Genomic DNA, 18,562 nt, shown 5'->3' with positions numbered 1-18,562 from the left:
AGCTTAATCAATTTGCTATTTCACTTTACCATGTTATGTCCTCCCACACAAACTCAAGGGAGTAGAGAAACTAGGAGCCTGAACATCTTGCCCTGCAAGTAGGGATATAACTCTGGGTTTGAAAGAGCAGAGGACAGACAGACCTGACTAAGCAAGAGATTGGTCCAAACTATGTTCTTAAGATAGCAAGAAAAAAAGGGGGAAGACAACCAGTGGCTCACAAACCTGAATGAACAGAAAAACATCTTCAAGATGATGAGAAAAAAAATAACTCAGGCATAAGTTTACATAATACAGATCCTGGGGAATGTCTTGTGATCTTTCAACTATAAACTACTAGTATAATCTCTAAAATACAACTTGCATATTTAAAGGGCTTAAAGAATGAAAGAGAACTGCTCTAAGGAGTCTTCAGATGTAGACTTAGACTCGAGTTTTACCCCGTGAAGGTACAAAGCTGACTGAGGAAGGAATATATAATCCATTGCCAACAACAACAAAATAATGAACAAGTGTTCACGAAAGCCTTCCTAGGCAAAGAGCTTCACAGGTTCACACGAGGTCGGCCCAGGCTACCTTTCCTGGCATCGACTGGGCTGCAGAGCACCCGGTTAGCTGGGGGGCAGACGCCATTACAACCTCAGCTGCTTCACTATCGGCTATGGGTCAGGACATGGTTGGTGTCCCTAGCGTAACAGTCATCTCCTTTCATATACATGATTCATTTCTTAGAAATATTTCCATTTTCCTATAAAACCTCATGCCCTCGAATGAATGGATAAAAAAGGGGATGCAAAGAAGTAGAGCCTACATCCCCCAAAGGGCAGAGCTTCCTCTGTTCCGCAGAGATGCAGCCCGCGCTTACTCGCTGTCTGAACTTCCACCGAGTCCATTTTTTCTCTTCTATAAAATGCAGGTGGCACTTATGAACCTAGATCAGAGGGTTGTTCTGAGGATTAAATGGAATGATGTGTATAAAGTTCTTAGGACACTACCTAGCCAAAGAAAGCACATGAAAAAGAAATAAAAGCTATTATTTCAAAGTTGACACTGTCCTGACATTTAAGGCAGCAACTCCTATATAAATCAATTGTGAGCCAAGATCAAAATTTATAAGCCAATTATCAGTAACTCTAGAGAAGATAAATTTGTTTTTGTGGTCTTTTAATTAAGAGACTCACTATTGCTCATATGTCCTTAGCTTAGAGTCCACCAATCATGCCTCATTACCAACCAGGAATCTCAGCCCGTTCGCCCACATCTCCTGAACAGAAGGTCACTGACTAAGATCCTGGGTTCCTGGAAGATTCTTCCGTAGCGATGATTCAATGGAAGGCAAAAGAACAAGTTGTTCCTCAGCTCTGTGACATTCTGGCTCTTTCTGATAGCAGTCCCCAAGCGAGAATGGTAGATTTGACCATCAAAAGGCTTTATTTTAAAAAGACAAGGAAGGCACTGTACCTCTAATCGTTGTATTCGTCCCTTGAAAAACATAAAGAGGGAAGAATTTGGATAAGCAGCTTCTTTTTTGAGAAGAATTTCCTTAGCTTCATCCAGTCCTGCTTTGTTATCACTGCCATCCAAGGCAAAAAACGGGCGGACGACAGTGTGGTACCAGAGGAGAGCTAGTCTAAAGAAGAGGGAGAGATACATACAGCAAATGATTTTTATTATATCGTTTCTATTTTTAAAATCAGTATGTGCTCTTTCAATACAACTCTTTCCAAATCGCTTACTATGCAGTCTTTGAAGAAGTAAAATCAGAGTATCTTTTCCCATTTTATCAATATTTAGAAAACCACAACTTTAGCACAACATAAAAATCAGCACACTCTCTTCCATCAGAGAGGGCAGAATGAGGGAACAGGTGCATTTGGCTTTTCTGAGCCTTCTAAAGGGATCGTTGAAGATATGACTGACTTAAATCTCTGAATTCTACACCATACTCATCAATGAGCAAATGGGAGAAAGTAACCAGTCACCACGAATTCTTGGTTCCCTTATGATGAAAGCATTAGTCCTTGCAAAAGGAAAAATGCTGTTTTCCCTTGTGTTCACAAAAGTTAAGTCATAAGCTCAGAATCCAAATTTAAATACAGGGACCACCAACACAAATTATAATAAATTGGATTAAAATAAGGGAGAGGACCAGATAAAGAGTCCTTTTCCTGGCTTTCAAGAATACTCAATTTATGGAGGGGATGTAGCTCAGTGGTTGAATGCCTGCTTCATATGTACGAGGTCTGGGGTTCAATACCAGTACCTCCAAGAAAAAAAAATACTCAATTTAACAAACAAATAACTAAATTACTTTAAATGTCCTTAATCCAAACTCATTACTTTCCAGAAAAATGCCATATTAAACCAGGTAAAGAGAACAAATTCATTGGGGTCTGCTTCAGTGAACAGGCAAAAATGTTTAGCCACATACATCAAATATTTTATGTAAATATGTTTCTAGTGTGTTCATAAATTTGATTCTCATCAGATCACTCTACTTTACATTATTAATTTAATTTCTTTCTCAAAGATTAAGTATAGACTAATATTGAGATATAAAACAAAATTATCACAAATTTCAAATATGTTAAGTGAAATTAACAAAGGGCCACTGTTCGTGTAATTTAATGAGTTTGGGGAGACACACATTTTTAAAATGTAAAATGACTGATATTTCTAATCACTATCAACTGATTAATGTTTTGACATCCAAATTCCTCAATACTGGCATGAGTTAGAAATAGACCTCACTCTACTATCCTCCAAGATCACAATATAAAGAAAAGGAAATGTGGCAAGTAGTGTGACCTCAGACAAAAGGTATCTGCCATCTGGCAAAGTTACTTAAATTGCAGATATCTGCCAGCTATTTTATAAAAATCATATATTATTGTTCACTAGATACAGAAATGGGTAAATCTGTGCCCTTGATAATTCCTGAACTTCCCTTCACTATTCTGTTTAAATAATTGTCATTTAAGTTTAGACTGAACAATGTGACATGACTCACTTTAGCTGAATAGCATGAAATATCCAAGCTACACATAAGAGACCAATGAACCAATCAGAATCATCAAGGAAAATTAATACATGAGGATTCCTTATAAGAATAAAAATTTCAGAATCCGGAAAAGGCTCATCACATCTATATCCCTTAAATCCCCACAACGGAATCCTGAAACTCAGTCACTGTGTTCAGAATCATGAAAACTGCTTCTAAAAGTCATCTGACGTTAAAAGATACACTCCACTTTACCTGCCTAGAGCACAGGACTCACGAGAGTTAAGAACAGTGTCTTGTTCTCTAAAGTCGGCTTATAAACTCCAGTACCCCAACAAATAAACAAAAAAACAGGACTTGGCACTTTGTTTAAAGACCAAGGTATGGCATCATGGCAAACAACCAAGCTCTTTACCTGAAGGTTCCTTTACAGTCTTTGATTGTAGTTTACTTACTCTCAACACTATTTTACCTACCAAAGCATTGCAATACAGCTACTCACGTAGCTAAAGGGGCCTTCATGTCCTTACTTTCGCTTGCATACATCAGTGAAGAAAGGCCCTGTAGGCGGTCTCCAGGAAACCCCAGCAGGTTGATGATTTTGAGCAGGTTTGGGGGCACCATGGATATGCAAAGGTGAAAAAGGCCATATCCAAAGCTAACAGCACCTTTCAGTCTGTTTAGAGACTCCTCAGACACCCCTTCAGCCACAATATGATTATCATTTGCAGCGTCAGAAGTGAAGGGCTCTTGAGTGAGCTTCTTCTGATACAGCTCCTGAAGGGCGTTGATGTCCAGATAGCATTTATTGTAAATCTTCCAGGCTTTCCTAAGGATCCACCCACCTTTTATATATGCTACAAAGAGAAGGGGAGAAAAGCATTAGAAAATAAGCACTCAAAACAATTTTTGGAGATTTACAGTATATTGAAAAAAACACCTGAGAAAATACCAAGCAAGTTAAAAAAAAAATTATTAGCTATCGCTGTACCCTGTTCACTTCTGAGGGCTTACTTAACTTCTTATTTGCTGTCTCTCTCCTTTCACCATCCTGTAAGACGGCTCGGCAAGGGCCATGTAGTCTTTTGTTCACTGTTGTATCAAGTCCCTGTCTTGCACAGTGGCTAGTGCATAGCATATATATACTCATATCTTATGCTGAATGAAAGAAGGAATGAATGAATGTGAGCAAGCTTCTGAACCCAACTTCCCTGCTCCCCATCTGTCACGTGAAACCCTCCACTTCTCTGAAAATGTCACTTTTACTGATAACCTCTCATTAAAACTTACACTTTTCTACCCTGTGTTTCATTCTTCCTCAAGCATAAGTTCTAAATCTAATTCACTGCTAAGTTTATACCCAAGACCCAAGCACAGTGTCTTGTCAAAAAACAAACAAAAGAATTAATACGTATTGATGGGATAACTGATCTGCCAGTTTATTACCAAAAATGTCATTCAGGATAAAGGGAGTAATGCACTCAACCCCGAGTCCATCTCTGTCTGGTACCTATTGTGTGGCTTAATCACACCCTCACTAGGATGGCTTTTTACCGATACCACAGAGAAGACTCCGAAGAAGGAGTAAGGACCCAGGCTTTACGCCTCCTTGTGGCACTGGTGCCCTCCTCTCAGCTCAAGCCCCGGGCTCCTGCCCCTGACCTCTCTTCCTAGGAGGAATAATGGGGGTTGGTTTGTCTGTGCCTGTCTCAGCACATCACATTTGTCAGGAAAAGGTCTCTGTAGGGATCTTCTGTAAAATAAAAACGTTCTCTCCTAACTACAGAGGAGAGCTTATCCACCTGGCCCTGTTACTAATATGGGGCCAAGAGTCTGGCCCCAGAGCTGAGGATGATAGGATCTATCACAGATTCCAGGCCATTTAGAGAATAGCAGGAAAACAAGCTTTTAAAAAGTTACTTATAAGCTTTAGAAAGTATGTCCTGTAGGACAAAATATGATTGATAACATCCTGAACCCAAAATTGAAAATGATCTAAAACTCTGATCTGTGCACCAAAGGGTTCACAGAGCAGGCCTAGCTGTGGTCCTTGGAAAGGCCTGCTGACACGCTGACCCTTGGCTGGGGCCTGTGAACTTGGATTTGGAGAGGGTCCCTGCCTAAACTGTTGGTACAAACAACATGGACATGGCTTTAGGTTGAACACCTGATTTCCAACTAGAGACATGAATTTGAGTACGTACCAGGCAGGGGATCAGGTACCTAATGACCAGGCCCCAGTAAAACCACTGGGTGCTGAGCCTCCAGCCAGCTTCCCTGTTGGCAACAATTCACATGTGTTGTCACAGATCGTGGCTGGGGGGATTAGGTGTGTCCTCTGTGACTCCACTAGGAGAGGACTTGCAGAGGCTTATACTGGCCTCCCCCAGACTTCACCTACGCGTCTTTTCCCTTTGCGGAATGTACCTTGAATGCTTTCACTGTAATACGCCTTAGCTGAGAATGCAGCTGTATGCGGAATCCTGTAAATCCTGCTAGCAAATATCGAATCCAGGGGTGGTCTTGGGGACCATCCAGGCATCACACTACTATTCTCCTTAAATTTATCAGTTTCTGAGGATAACCATATTTCCTGTGGAATCACAATTGAAAACACAGCCGTCCTCCAAGCTCTGGGTGGTGGACGCCCTGAAGCCTAAGCCCACATGATGTAAGACAGGATGAACAGGTAAAACAAATTAGTCCATAAATTTTTTTTAGAGGAAACTATTTTTTAACCATATAATTATGAAATTAATATCTGTTTGAAACAATTCAGTTCAATTTAACAAAAATTGTTTACTGAGCAAATACTATATTCCAGACACTGTTCCAGGTGAACCAAAGAGAAGTATGACATAGATCCTGCCTTTAAGAGGCTCAGTGACTTTTCCCCTCCTAATTGAGAGCACTGGGGAAAAGAAAGGTTCGAGAAAATGCTATAACTTCTTTTACACTAACAACATGCATTTCTGGGTGTTAGAATGATCTAATCCCCCGGATCACACTCTGGTCTATGATTCCAAATGGCAAATATTGAATAGAACAGAAAAAGAAAAAGTAGGAAACTGGAATATAATTCTGAGGGCACAAAAGCAATTGGGTTCCAATTAAAAATAATCATTTGCTACAGATTTTAAAAAGTAGAAGAAAAATTGCAAAACCGTAAGTATGTTAATCAGCTATTAAGTTTCTATTGTGTCTGAAACTATGCTTGGCATCTGAGGGATACAAAACAGTTACAAAACATAATCTCAGTCCTCGAAAAGCCCACAGTAACATTAGAAAATAAAAAGGAAAAAATAAGTATGTAACATGGGTCCGTGTGTGTGTGTGTGTGTATGCACAAAATTAAATCCATTGGGTCATATATAGAAAAATGAAAACAAATAACGTTGAGATTATTGGCACATTTTTAAAATTTCCTTTTCTGTCATTCAGTTATTCTCCATGTAATAAGCACATAAATGAGAAAGTACAAAATAAATATTGTAGGATTCCAGGAGGAAATTTTACTTCCTCCTATCCCCACCCTTAACTAACAGGAAATTTGGAGGGAAAAGTTTAACTCCATTTTACCCTGTATTTTCCAGGCTATTATCACTTTATTAAAGGAAGTGGTGCTTTGATTTAGAGAAAGGCAGTATTCTAGGAGAGTTTGGAAGAGGAGGTGGACATGTGGCCTTCAGAGGCAGAGTGACAACACAGAGAGACCTTGAGACAAGGAGTGGACGGGCCATCAGCTCAGATTATACCTGCTACAAGAGAAGCAGGGAATCTCTAAAATTGGAATTAAAGGGCAAGTGTCAGAGAAATGAACTCTAATAATCCAGAACTTAGGTGAGGCGTTATAGAAAAGGATGGCAGCAGTGAACACAAACATAAAAATCCATCAACCCCCAACTGCACAGAACTCAATAAAACAAATCTCCAGGACAAAATTCCCATCCTTATAGAACACAATATAAATAATTCAAAATATTTTTAATTCCTTGCCCAAGATTGGAGCATAGGTGCCAGTGTTTAAAAGCACAGGATCTCTGACCTTCCTAGAAAAGTTCCCGGAATCACTCCTTCCCAGAGCAACCTTGATGTCTGACTCACGCATCTACTGGTCAAAGTATCACCCTGAACTATACTTTACTCATCATCTTTTTTCCCTGCTAAATCATGAGTTCCTTCAGGGCAAGAAGAGATGCATCTAATTCATCTCTGGACTGCCAGCATCTGCCATCTTACAGTACATGGCACACAATAAGAGTTCAGTAAGTGTGGGAAAGGAAGGAAAGCCAGCAGGTGGACAGACACAGGCCTTGACCTCAATGAGTTTACTAGCAGTGTAGGCAGGCATGCAAATGAAAATCCATACTGCTGCACGAAGAATGCTCTAGCCGGGTATGTACACGGTGCACGCAGGGCAACAAAGGCCAGATTGATGAAGTCAGGGATGAAGGAGGTTGGTCTGAGCTGTACCCGCAAATGCAATAGAGAAGGAAAAAAGGGGTAGTGGTGTTCCAGGCTGAGAGGGTAGCATGCACATAGGCATGAGGCAGTGGAGGGTGTTTAGGGAATGGTGAGGCATTCACCTTGGCTGGAGTTGGTAGTGGGAATGCAGGGAGGCTGGGAAGGGGGCCAGGTTATCACATGCTACCATAGATAGGAATTTGGACTTTACTTTGTAGGTGATGGAGAATGCCTAAGGGTTAAAGCACAAGTGTGACAAGTTTCAAAAAGATGGCTCCAATGTCAATGTAGAAAAAGCAGCCTGGAGGAGAGTGTGAAGTAACAGCAGGCTGTCACACTACTCCACAAGTTCTCCTAGGACCCAGGGGGCAGGTGGGACTGGATGGAGAGGGAGAAGGCACAGAGAGGGAGAGAGAGCTGAGAACTTTGCATTCAGTCCTAGGCAACTAAAGGTGGGCAGGCTAAGTAACACAAGGAAGGTAATGGGAAAATGGGGAGAACACTAGGAATTCAGTTATGAAATAAGAAAACCTTGGCTCTAGTGCCGGTTCTGCCATCACTAACAAGCTGTGTCCATCATTCAACCTCAACTGTCTCAGGCAAACCGTTTGATTTGATTATGGGGCATGCATTATACCTGAACAAAGATGAGTAAGGCATGGGCCCTATCTTCAAGTCCAAAAGAAATCAAGGGAAACTTATGATAAAACAAGATGGCAAGTGCTATAAAACAGGTTCCAAAAATAATTTTAATTACATGAGTAACATGTACTCTCTAAAAAACAAATCAAATCAACAAACTTGGATAACGGAGTAAATTAAAAAGATATTTATAAAGCATCATGGGAAAATGAAGAGAGATGCTAGAGCATTCATTATAAAGACATTCAAATGCAATAAAACACAAGAGTTCTTTAACAAGATGAAGTTTAAGTAATTAACATGGACACTCCACCCAGCGCTTTGGTCAGTTGGGGTGACCCCCTACCCATTCCATACCTTTCTGTGCCCCATTATCCAAGGCGTGGGGCAAGGGCACCCATAACAAACATCTCCAAAAAGAGGGTTTTTTTTTTCTCTCCCTGAAAAGATTTCTAAGAAATAGATCCCCACAAAGAAGTAAGTAACTTATTTCTAGTTTAATTACCCAGGGGCTTCTGAAAGGCAAGTAAAGCACATTTTGGTTATGTCTCTTTGAAAGAAATGCCTACCTATTCAGAAAGCAAATGACAACATGTATTTATTATAACCTGCAGCATTCATGAATATCAGAATTTCATTTCAATATTAATATATATTGAATCAATGATATGGCTTCAGGACACTTAAAAATCTATGATAAACAGGGCTAAAAACTGATTAATATTAACCTAATAGAAAGAATGGGTAAAGACCATGAGGGCAATTTATGAAAGAAATTCAGTTTCTGGATAAAATACCAAAACTGGTGTACCTTACCACTAAGCAAAAAAATGCAAAACAAAGAACACTTAAATGTCCAAGAGAAATTGGTTTAATAAATTATGGCATATCCATATGGTAAACTACTATTATAGAAAGTTATATTTTGATTAAAATAAACGTCTTGTTCCTCAAAGGACTTTATCATGAAAGTGAAAAGACACAATGGGAGAAAATATTTGGAAACCACTTATACAATAAAGGATTAATATCCAGTATATGTAAAGAAATCCTTCAACTTAACAAAAAGACAAACAACCCAACTGAAAAATGGACAAATGACTTGAACAGACATCTCTCCAAAGAAAGCACATGAAAAGATGCTCAACATCATTAGCCAACAGGGAAATAAAAGTCAAAACTACAATGAGGTACCATTTCATACCCATTAGAATGGCTGCTTAAAAACTGAAAATAACAAGTGCTAGACAGGGTAAGGAGAAAGAGGAACACTCATTCACTGCTGGTGGCAATGTAAATGGTGCAGCCTCTGTGGAAGACAGTTTGGCAGTTCCTCAGGAAGCTAGGTATAGAACTACCATACGACCCAGCAATCTCACTACTAAGTGTATACCCAAAAGAAATGAAGGAAGGTGCTCAAACAGATATTTTGCACACTGATGTTCAAAGCAGCATTATTCACAATTGTCCCCCCAAAATAGAAGCAACCCAAATGTCCAGCAACTGATAAATGGATAAATAAAACATGGCACACACATAAATGGAATATTATTCAGCTGTAAAAAGGAATGACGTACTGATACATGTGTAGAGGAAATGTAGATGAACCTTAAAGATACCATATTGGGTGAAATAAGCTAGACACAGAAGGACAAATATTGTATGATCTCACTGATTTGAAACCATTAGAATAAACAAACTCAGAGTCAGACTCTAGAATATAGGTTACCAGGGGAAGGGATAGTATTTAATCATAAACATGATTAAAAGGTGGAAAGGTTAGATTGTATATATGGTAACTGTGATGGTTAGGCTAATGTGGCAACTCAGTCAGGTAATTGTGCCCAGTTGTTTGGTCAAGCAAGCAACTGTTAATACAAGGCGGTTAATACAAGGGCATTTATGGACTTTAGTTATCAGTGACTTTACAGCATAGATAGCTGATTACATTTACATCAGTTAGGAGACTGCTGGCAGCAATGAGTGATGCTTTATCCAATCAGTTGAATGCCTTAAAAGGGGAAGGAGAAGTGATTTCAGCATTCAGAGAGAATTTCCCAGCTCATCTTGGGACAGCCAGTATCTCCTGGAAACTCCTTAAGGACTCCTCAAGGACCGCAGCCTGCCTGCGGAACCTGGAATTGTGCATCCCCTCACCACATGATCAACTCTTATAAAATTGCATACTATTGACAGATAACTCCTGTTGATTCTATTTCCTTAGAGAACCCTAATACAGTAACAGAACAAAATTTTTTTTAAAAATCCATGGAACTACACTGCACAAAGAGTGAATCCTAAGTTAAACCATGGACTTTAATTAAAAGTAAAATTTTAAAATGTGCTATCATCAATTGTAACAAATGTACCAACAACAATGCAAGGTGTTGATGGTGGGGTAGTATATGGGAATTCTGTACTTTATGCACGATTGTTCTGTAAACCTATAACTTCTCCAATAAAGGAAGAAAACATATTTTGAAAACTCAGTTACAGGGAAAATATTTAAAATATAAATCTAAGAGGGAAAAATAGGGTACAAAACAGTTTAGATTTGATTCTGTTGAAACAACAACATCAACAAAACAAAGACATATAAAACAAAGTATTAAAAGTAAAGAGTGATTTTCTGTAAGTGGCGAGATTAGAGGTGACTTGATTTCTTTTGTACCTTTCCACATTTTCCAAATTTTCTAATATTTACAAATTGTACAATCAGAATAACTTCAAAAATAAAAAATATTAACTGATGCTTCTAAATTTCATGAGGGCAGGGACCATGGCCTTTGATTACGCACCTAACACAGCACCCAGCACATAGTATGTGTTCAGTAAACAACTGTTGAATGGTTCTGTAAGTGGAGAAATGAAGGACAGACATACTCATTTTTTAATTGTGCTATAATTTCAGACTTACAGAAAAGTTGCAAGATCAATACAAAGAATCCCAGATATCCTTCACTTAGATTCCCAAAATGTTAACATTTTGCATTGCCGTTATCTTCTGTCAACAGGTATTTTCTTAGGCTAAAATTAGCTCCTTACAAAAATTCCTCAAGTGTCAGGAAAAGGAAGTACCAAGATCACAGAAAATGTCAGAGCTCCTGTTTCACCAAAGAGTTTCAGACAAGCCCGGCTGCTGTTTCATAGTTTAATCAGTGTGGTGCTCCAAACAGGTGATTTTACATTGTTGCACTACACGAAATTCACATGAGCCATGATGCCTATCACATACAAGTAAGTAAGTTATTGCAAGGGTCCTGAAATAAGGATTAAAGAGGAAAAAAATATATAATTAAGCCCAAGCAAATGGCCAAAGTACAATAACAGAGCATATTTTAAAAGAAGGATAAATTCAAGGAAAACCAAATTTTTGTGGTCAAAATAAAAGTTAAATTCCACTTTCAACTGGTACCAAATAGAAACAAAGCACTCTCAACCATGAGAGGGAAAGAAAGAAAGAAAATGGGAAAAAACTGGTTTCTAATAGCCTAGAAAAAACTGTGTTGTGACTTATAAGCAACGTACCCTCTTCATTTAGGGTTTGGAATTAATGCTTTTCTGATTGTGAATTTTAACTGACTTCCTTTTTGAACTTTCATTTATTCAAGAAACTCCTGTCCAAAGTGAAAGGTTTCTACTGTCAGACTCAGGCATACACATAACCACATAAGCAATAGAAACAGTGTCAATTTTAGACGTAGTCAGCAAGCATTAGAAATTCAACTGAGACCACAGCATGCAAGAAATTAAACTACCAAAGACTGGAATCCCTTACCAAAGTGTTGTTTTTTTTTTTTTTTTTAATGCAGGCCATTCAAGTGTATTAGGGAGTCTTTAGTGTACACTCAGGTCTTCAGGCTTTCAATAATTTTCTGAAAAGTTTATGTTTAGACTAGTGATATTTCACTTTAAAGGTTATTATCACAACTTGATTCCCCCAAATGGGGGGAAGGGTAATATACATGTACACACACGTAAAGACACTAGTAATTTCTCTAAGTATGACCTAATTACCTTGAGCTAAGCAGAAACGCAGGTTTTGGTACTAAAACTACTCTGTTAAAAACCCATTAAGCACTGGTGGTTCCCATTTCCCAAGTAATAAATCAGTGTCATGTCCCAAATGGCACCACCACATGTTTTCCAAGACTAAAATGCCAGACCTTCTAAAAAAAGGTATTACCGATTTTTTCCATTGAATAGGGAATGCCATTAAAAGTAATGCTTCAGCATACCTGACAATTCTTGTTTTACAAAAGAAAGCACAGCCAGGTAAACTTGACAGTCGGCTATGATTATCTGTCTCTGAAGCCGATCGACCATAGAGGGGGCAGATTTTCGGACATCAACCTGTTTAGTGGAATGAAAATACACACCAATGAATCACAGACAAGAACAACAGTCTTTCCAAACGACTATTATTTATTGTGCAAAATAATTTCACCTAGGAATTGTGAAACATAGCGGTCACTCAGAGCAAAGACCAAATTGTACTGAGAGCCTGGGAGTTCCGTATTTCCTTAGGCCTAGCTATGTTTTGTTTAACAGCACACTGCTAAAGGGCACTGTAACTCAAAGACACATATTCTAAATGATAAAAACTGAATTCGTGGGAAACCTGTGAAAACCAACACAAAACTCAGAGTTTTAACTTTTAAAAAACAATGTCAAATGTCAATTCCTACTTACCAAATTAAAGATACGAAACATGCTTCAAAGTAGATAGCCTGAAAAGACATTTTGCAGCCACCTGCTTTCAGGTAGGGCTAATATTAGGGTACATCCCCTCTGTGAACATAACTAGAAGGTGAGGGTGGGAGAATGATTACATTTCAGGTAAAGAAAAAATAACTGGAATTAAAAATTAGATTGGAGTTGCCAAGGGAGGCGGTGGGGACCGAAGGCAAAGGAAGACGAATAAAATGTTTAGGGGGGATGAAAGTTGTTCTGAAATTCACAGTAATGATTGTACAACTGTACAAATTTACTTAAGTACATCAAACTATACATCTATCATGTGCAAGTTTTATTATGTGATAACCCAGTAAAGATGTTATAAATGTAAACAAAAACTAGATTTGACTAAAATCACAAATTGAATACGATGTTTAAGTCACATCCTTTAAGATGGCTTACCTCTAGAAAATTAGCAAAATGCTACTTTTTATAAAATGTTGGTGTATATCGGGAAGAATGTTTCTAAAATAAAAACCACTCTGGAAAAGAATATTCTACATTTTAAATATGCAATCAATTTGCACAAAATTAGTTAAATAGCTCTCATGTTTTCACAATAAGAAGTAATTAAGAAATTTCATAGGATTTTTGCAAATATACCAATAGTATACTTAGTATACTAATTTTTAAAACAGATTTTAGCATAATTCATCATGGACTCTGTTATCCCAAATTTAGCCCCAGCACTCACTAGTATGATATCTTGGGCAAATGTCAATGTATTGATGCTTCCATTTTTTAGTAACCACACCTACTGTGCAGGGTTGTGGCAAGGGCTGAGAAAATGGATGTGAACATGCTTTTTAAATTGCAAGGACACGCTTTTTTAAATGTCAGCTAACAAATGTGCCAGGCACAATGCTCGATGGTGGAAGGTAGAAAGATATATGAGCTTGTAGTCTAACGAGGGAATACAGACCTCATAAAATAGATTGTAGTCAGTGCCATGGAGGGAATATGTTAGAGACATACTCACCTGGGCTTGGCGCTCAGGCAAGAGCCTCTGGGAAAAATGCCCTCAGGAAGGAACTCAAGAATGAGCAGGAACCAGGTAAAGAGGGAGCAAAATGTTCTAGGCAGAGGAAGAATAAATGCCCAGTCAGCCACATCAAGAAGTGTGGACTTTGCTAGGATGGCAATGGGAAACCACCGAAAACACAAGTGGGAGACACATTGTTGGCAACTTAGTGGTTGTATTATGGAGAATGAATTAGAGGCCAGCGAGACTGGAGGCAGAAATGCCCTGGAGTGTCTTTCTTAGGCAAAGAAGGAGGGTGGCTGACCTAGGGAAATGGCAGTGAAGACCACGAGAAGTAGATGAGTTCAAGAGGCCCTTGGTCACAGGTCATTAACTGGATGTAGGGTCTGGAGAGGGAGGAATCAAGGAAAAGTCTCAGATTTCTATATGGGTCTCAGGGAAGTTAGGATGTCCAGTGACTAAAAAGAAGAGTTAATTTTTCAATGTCCAAAACTCTAAACTCTGTAGTTGTCTTAACATCATCACAGAGTCAAAGAATTCCTAGCTCTAAAGGACCAAAGGGAGAACATCCCCTAATCACAAATGAAGATGTGACCTCCCAAGAATGGGCTGAGCCCTCGTGTCTCCTCCCTACACAGAATGTCCTCCAACACAAACCGCACTTTCCTCATTAGTCCAGTAGCTCCTTTAGGGTTCTTGTCGTTTGTTTTTATTTGGGGAGATGGGACATAGAGAGAAGCATAAAGAAATAAGAAACACTTTGTATTCACTTGACCTCACAGATTGAACTCATAAGGACATGCCTTTTCAAAAGAGTTCAGTTTTGTTGTTTTCAGAATAACGTTCAGACTCCTCACATGGTCTGTTCTTCGGAGGAGCCACGCTGTCCCCCCCTCAGTGCTCTGCACCTGTTGTTCCTGCAGGCTGCCCTGCCCCACGTCTCTGAGGGGCCCACTTGCTCAGGTCACTCAGGTCTCTGCCCTGAGGAGACTCCATGACTGCCCTTCTCCCTAGGGGAGGTCCTCAGCCTTTACACCATAAAATAAGCAGTAAGGGATGAAGTGTGAGACCCAGCAGGCTTCCCTGAGGCAGGCAGTCTCTCCTCTAGGCCAGCAGGAAGATACCAACAGAGAGGCCACCTGCGCCCCAGTCAGCAGCAGCAGAGGCTCCTGTGGAAAATGCTGCCTGTGACGTAAGCCAAAGGGACCTCAATATACTCCCCATGTCAAACTCCAGGAATATTTGAGTAAGCTTTTTTGGTGAATTTCACATTAACATATGCAATATAACAAAGTAGGACTTCTGAGCCCAGAATTTGGCCAGCTGCGGAGAAGTGATGGACCTATAACCCCCCAGCACAAGTTCATGAAGCAGGAGGGTTATTTAGTTTTCCTTTTTGGAAAAGGAGAGAAGATTATATTGATTTGGGTTGCAAAGGGGATGGAGGAAGGATAAGAGAATTTGGGGGACTGGAGAAGAAAGAGAAGGAATAAGATGACACCTCCCCCAGTGCCAGCCCCCACAGCAAGGTGGAGAGCCTAAGAAAGAGGGGAGGTGAAGCAATCTCCAACTGCTTCCCATGAGGGAGGAGGAGCCGAAGGACAGACTGGGCACCTTTTGGTGACTATAAGCAACAGACTGTCAGTTAAATATGTGATGTATATGTGAGACCTCTGGGCACTCCAAGAAATTGCCAGGGTAGGGAGATGCTTCTGCAAACCTAAAGCTTCTATATGGATAGGTAAAGGCAAAAAAAATCAGGCAAAGTAGATTATGACATTAATGTGACTTTATTTGCAACCATAGGCTGGTGAGGTTTGGAGAAAATTAGGTAAACAGCAGAATTCCCGAATTGGGCCAAAATGCAGTTCTATCGTTCATCAATGTAAAAATCAAATTACCACCACTGCATATTTGAATTGGAAATAAGAAGGCCTCACTAAAACGCCCTTGTCACACAGCCCCTTGTGATAGCCAAAGAATATGCACTGGATTGCTTTAATTTCTGAAAGGGGCTTCTATTGCATTAAATACATTTTGATAATCCAAAGCCATAAGAAACAGTTGTTGCCTTTTCAGAAATATTCTAAATACTAAAAACCAGGTAAATGAGTACTATTCTAAGTAAGTGGCACATAGTTCATAGCCTGAAAACATAGTACTTACATTCTTCTTAATCTTATTCTTGATTGTTTCAATTACTCCAGCCTCTTCACTTTCACACAACTTTTCTGTAGTTTTTAAGTCATCGCATGCCAACTGCATTTTTTCTTCCTCAAATGTCATCATGGCATTCTTCCAAGAAAGATATAGGAAAGAATGAATGAAATCAGTAAGTGTCAGAAAATTTAGGCCATTTTATTATAATAAAACTCCAAACTAGGAAAAAAATTACTTAAAAAGCTTTTGTTGCAAATAAAAGAATCAGACTACTCCAACATACCCTATATACATCTTAAAGAAACTATAATATACAACAAGACTATACCTCTATTACACCAGCATGAAAAAAATATATGGTAATAAACGTCCTTGCAATTACTGTTCTACAGGGTTGTTGTTGGGTTTTTTTGTTATTAAAAACAGTAACAAAACTCTGTCATTTCTGACTGGCCTACTCAATTCAGTCCCCTTATTAGTGCCTTATTCAAAAGCCCCACTCTGCTCACACATGCTTTCCTGGCTCCATTAAGTACCCTGCAGAAATTCTAATGAAACAATAGCTAGTAGGGGTCTTTGAAAGTCAGTCTTTCCATGAACAGCAATTTCGAAGAGTTCACTTACAAAGAATTCATTTTATATTGTTGATAGTTAAAAATTCCACTGACAGCTTGCTTCCAGGAATCTAATCCTGATAGATTTTTCAGGTCACATTTGACCCAGGAAGGGGGGTGAACCCTTCTCCACTAAAACCCTGCTACTCTGATCCAGTGGGAGAACTGACGTTTCTGAGCAGTGTCTAAAGGGGCAGGGACACTTGGCTTGTGGCAGGGCCTCAGAAGCCCGGTATCTCCCCCTAGCCCCGCCTTGGTACTCCAGCACTCTGCAGTATCCTTCAAACCAGACCACCGCCATCTTTGCTCAAGCCTCCCTAACATGCTCTTCTTCCCCAGTCAAGACCTTTTGGTCACACCTTCTTCACAGCCCTTGTAGTTATTTGGGTACTAATTTTAGGACCTCACTGGATGCTGGCCTAGCCCCCGTGATGGGCTCCCAGGCTGCACGCCACAGTCCGAGGCCGACATCTTTCTACAGCTCCAAAATCAGATCTTCTCCCCCATCCCCGCCCTCCTCTAATGACCCTAAATGCAGTTTTAGGTTTTGGAGAGCTTCTCAATTACATATTTATACTAAAGAGGATGTGGCTGGAGAAAAAGATAGTACTCTAGAAGTCAGGTATAAGCATTTTATTTATTTTTTAATTAGGGAAGACAAGTTCTCTAATGGATATTGATTAGTAGACAAAAACTTTAATTCAGTTTCTCTAAAAGATAATCTACTATAATGTATTCTGCCAGTATTTAATACCTCATACTTTATATATTTATTTCCTTCATGCCAAACCCTTTCCCCATATCAACTCACCAAAAAACTGACAAAGCTGGCTCCAAAACTCATTAATGGGCTATGATTTCTGTTAAGGAAACAAAGTAAAATTATTTTTTACTATAAATTTATTTTTAAAGCATTGAAACATCACAGTCACCATATAATCCTAAAAATTGAATAGAAGAAATTCATGTCTTCAAGCAGGTTAAATTGCCCTAAGGAAAAAAGTTAGAGAGACAAGGTAGGCCACAGCTCTTTCTTCCAGGATAGAACATGCCTATTAGTCTTCAAAGCAAGACAAGTGAAGTTAAATTATAACAGAGACTGCTTTAGTGAACTTAATTATATCTATCGAAGAGTTGAGAGTTAACATAAAGATGGTAAAAGAATCTTACATCTGCAAGAACAGGGCCAAAGGAAGATAAATAATATTCATTTCTATAAAGCAAAACTTGTACAAAACTTTATGCATATGAAATAAGTATAATTTCCAGAGTAAATCAGACCTCACAAACTCACTTATCCCATCCGAAGAACTTTAAGAATAGCTCCCTAGAGTTTGTCACTCCCTTAATGCAATAAGCAATCATAATCCAATTTCATTCATGAGCTGATGAAACCATATTTAACAAATATCAGTTCAAAGACTATACAAAAACAAACCTGCTTTAAATTCAAGGTAATATACAGATCATTATCTTTCAGTTTGTCCAGGGAGTTGGTTAGAAAGAAGAGCTATGATCTGGAAATTGCACTAAAAGGAAAAGCAAACTGCAGTTGCATTCTTAAATGAAAAACACCATGCTGAATTATTTCATTTTTTGTTTATATGATTCATTATGCAAATATATGGTCATTATTAAAAAGCCATGTTGCAATTTAGTTCCCTTTGGACATTTAAGTTTATCCAAAGTGAACAAGAGGATGTGTGTGTAAGCGTGTGGGGGTACGGGAGTGAGAATGTGCATATCTCTGTGTATATGGACCCAATGCTTGGATGAACATCTGCAGTATTCATATATGTATCTGGCCCATCCAAATATATCCTTGGGAAAAAATGCCAGAGGAAGGATTACTGAATCAAAGGGTATGCATACCCATTTTTCTCTTTGAGTGGTGTGTGTTTATGTGTGTGTGTGTGTATGAGAGAGGAGGGGGAAAGGAAGGGAGATTCCAGGGACTCAATT

The 18,562-nt window shown here is 39.1% G+C and overlaps 1 protein-coding gene across 1 annotated transcript in view; it reads right to left on the bottom strand.

The window, feature by feature from the left end:
* The window catches only part of TTC39C (tetratricopeptide repeat domain 39C), a 92,958-nt gene that overhangs the window by 43,048 nt on the left and 31,348 nt on the right, over positions 1-18,562 (bottom strand). Inside the window, exons 2-6 of the mRNA XM_058277563.2 lie at positions 17,412-17,460; positions 15,993-16,121; positions 12,346-12,460; positions 3,504-3,858; positions 1,462-1,630 (exon numbers count right to left, since the gene is read on the bottom strand). Of these exons, the coding sequence (XP_058133546.1) occupies positions 1,462-1,630; positions 3,504-3,858; positions 12,346-12,460; positions 15,993-16,121; positions 17,412-17,460 (817 nt within the window). The remainder of the gene's footprint in view (positions 1-1,461; positions 1,631-3,503; positions 3,859-12,345; positions 12,461-15,992; positions 16,122-17,411; positions 17,461-18,562) is intronic.

This window comes from Dasypus novemcinctus, chromosome 16 (genome assembly GCF_030445035.2).
Source record: "Dasypus novemcinctus isolate mDasNov1 chromosome 16, mDasNov1.1.hap2, whole genome shotgun sequence".
Classification (NCBI taxonomy): domain Eukaryota; kingdom Metazoa; phylum Chordata; class Mammalia; order Cingulata; family Dasypodidae; genus Dasypus; species Dasypus novemcinctus.
This window is presented reverse-complemented; position numbering and strand designations above follow the sequence as displayed.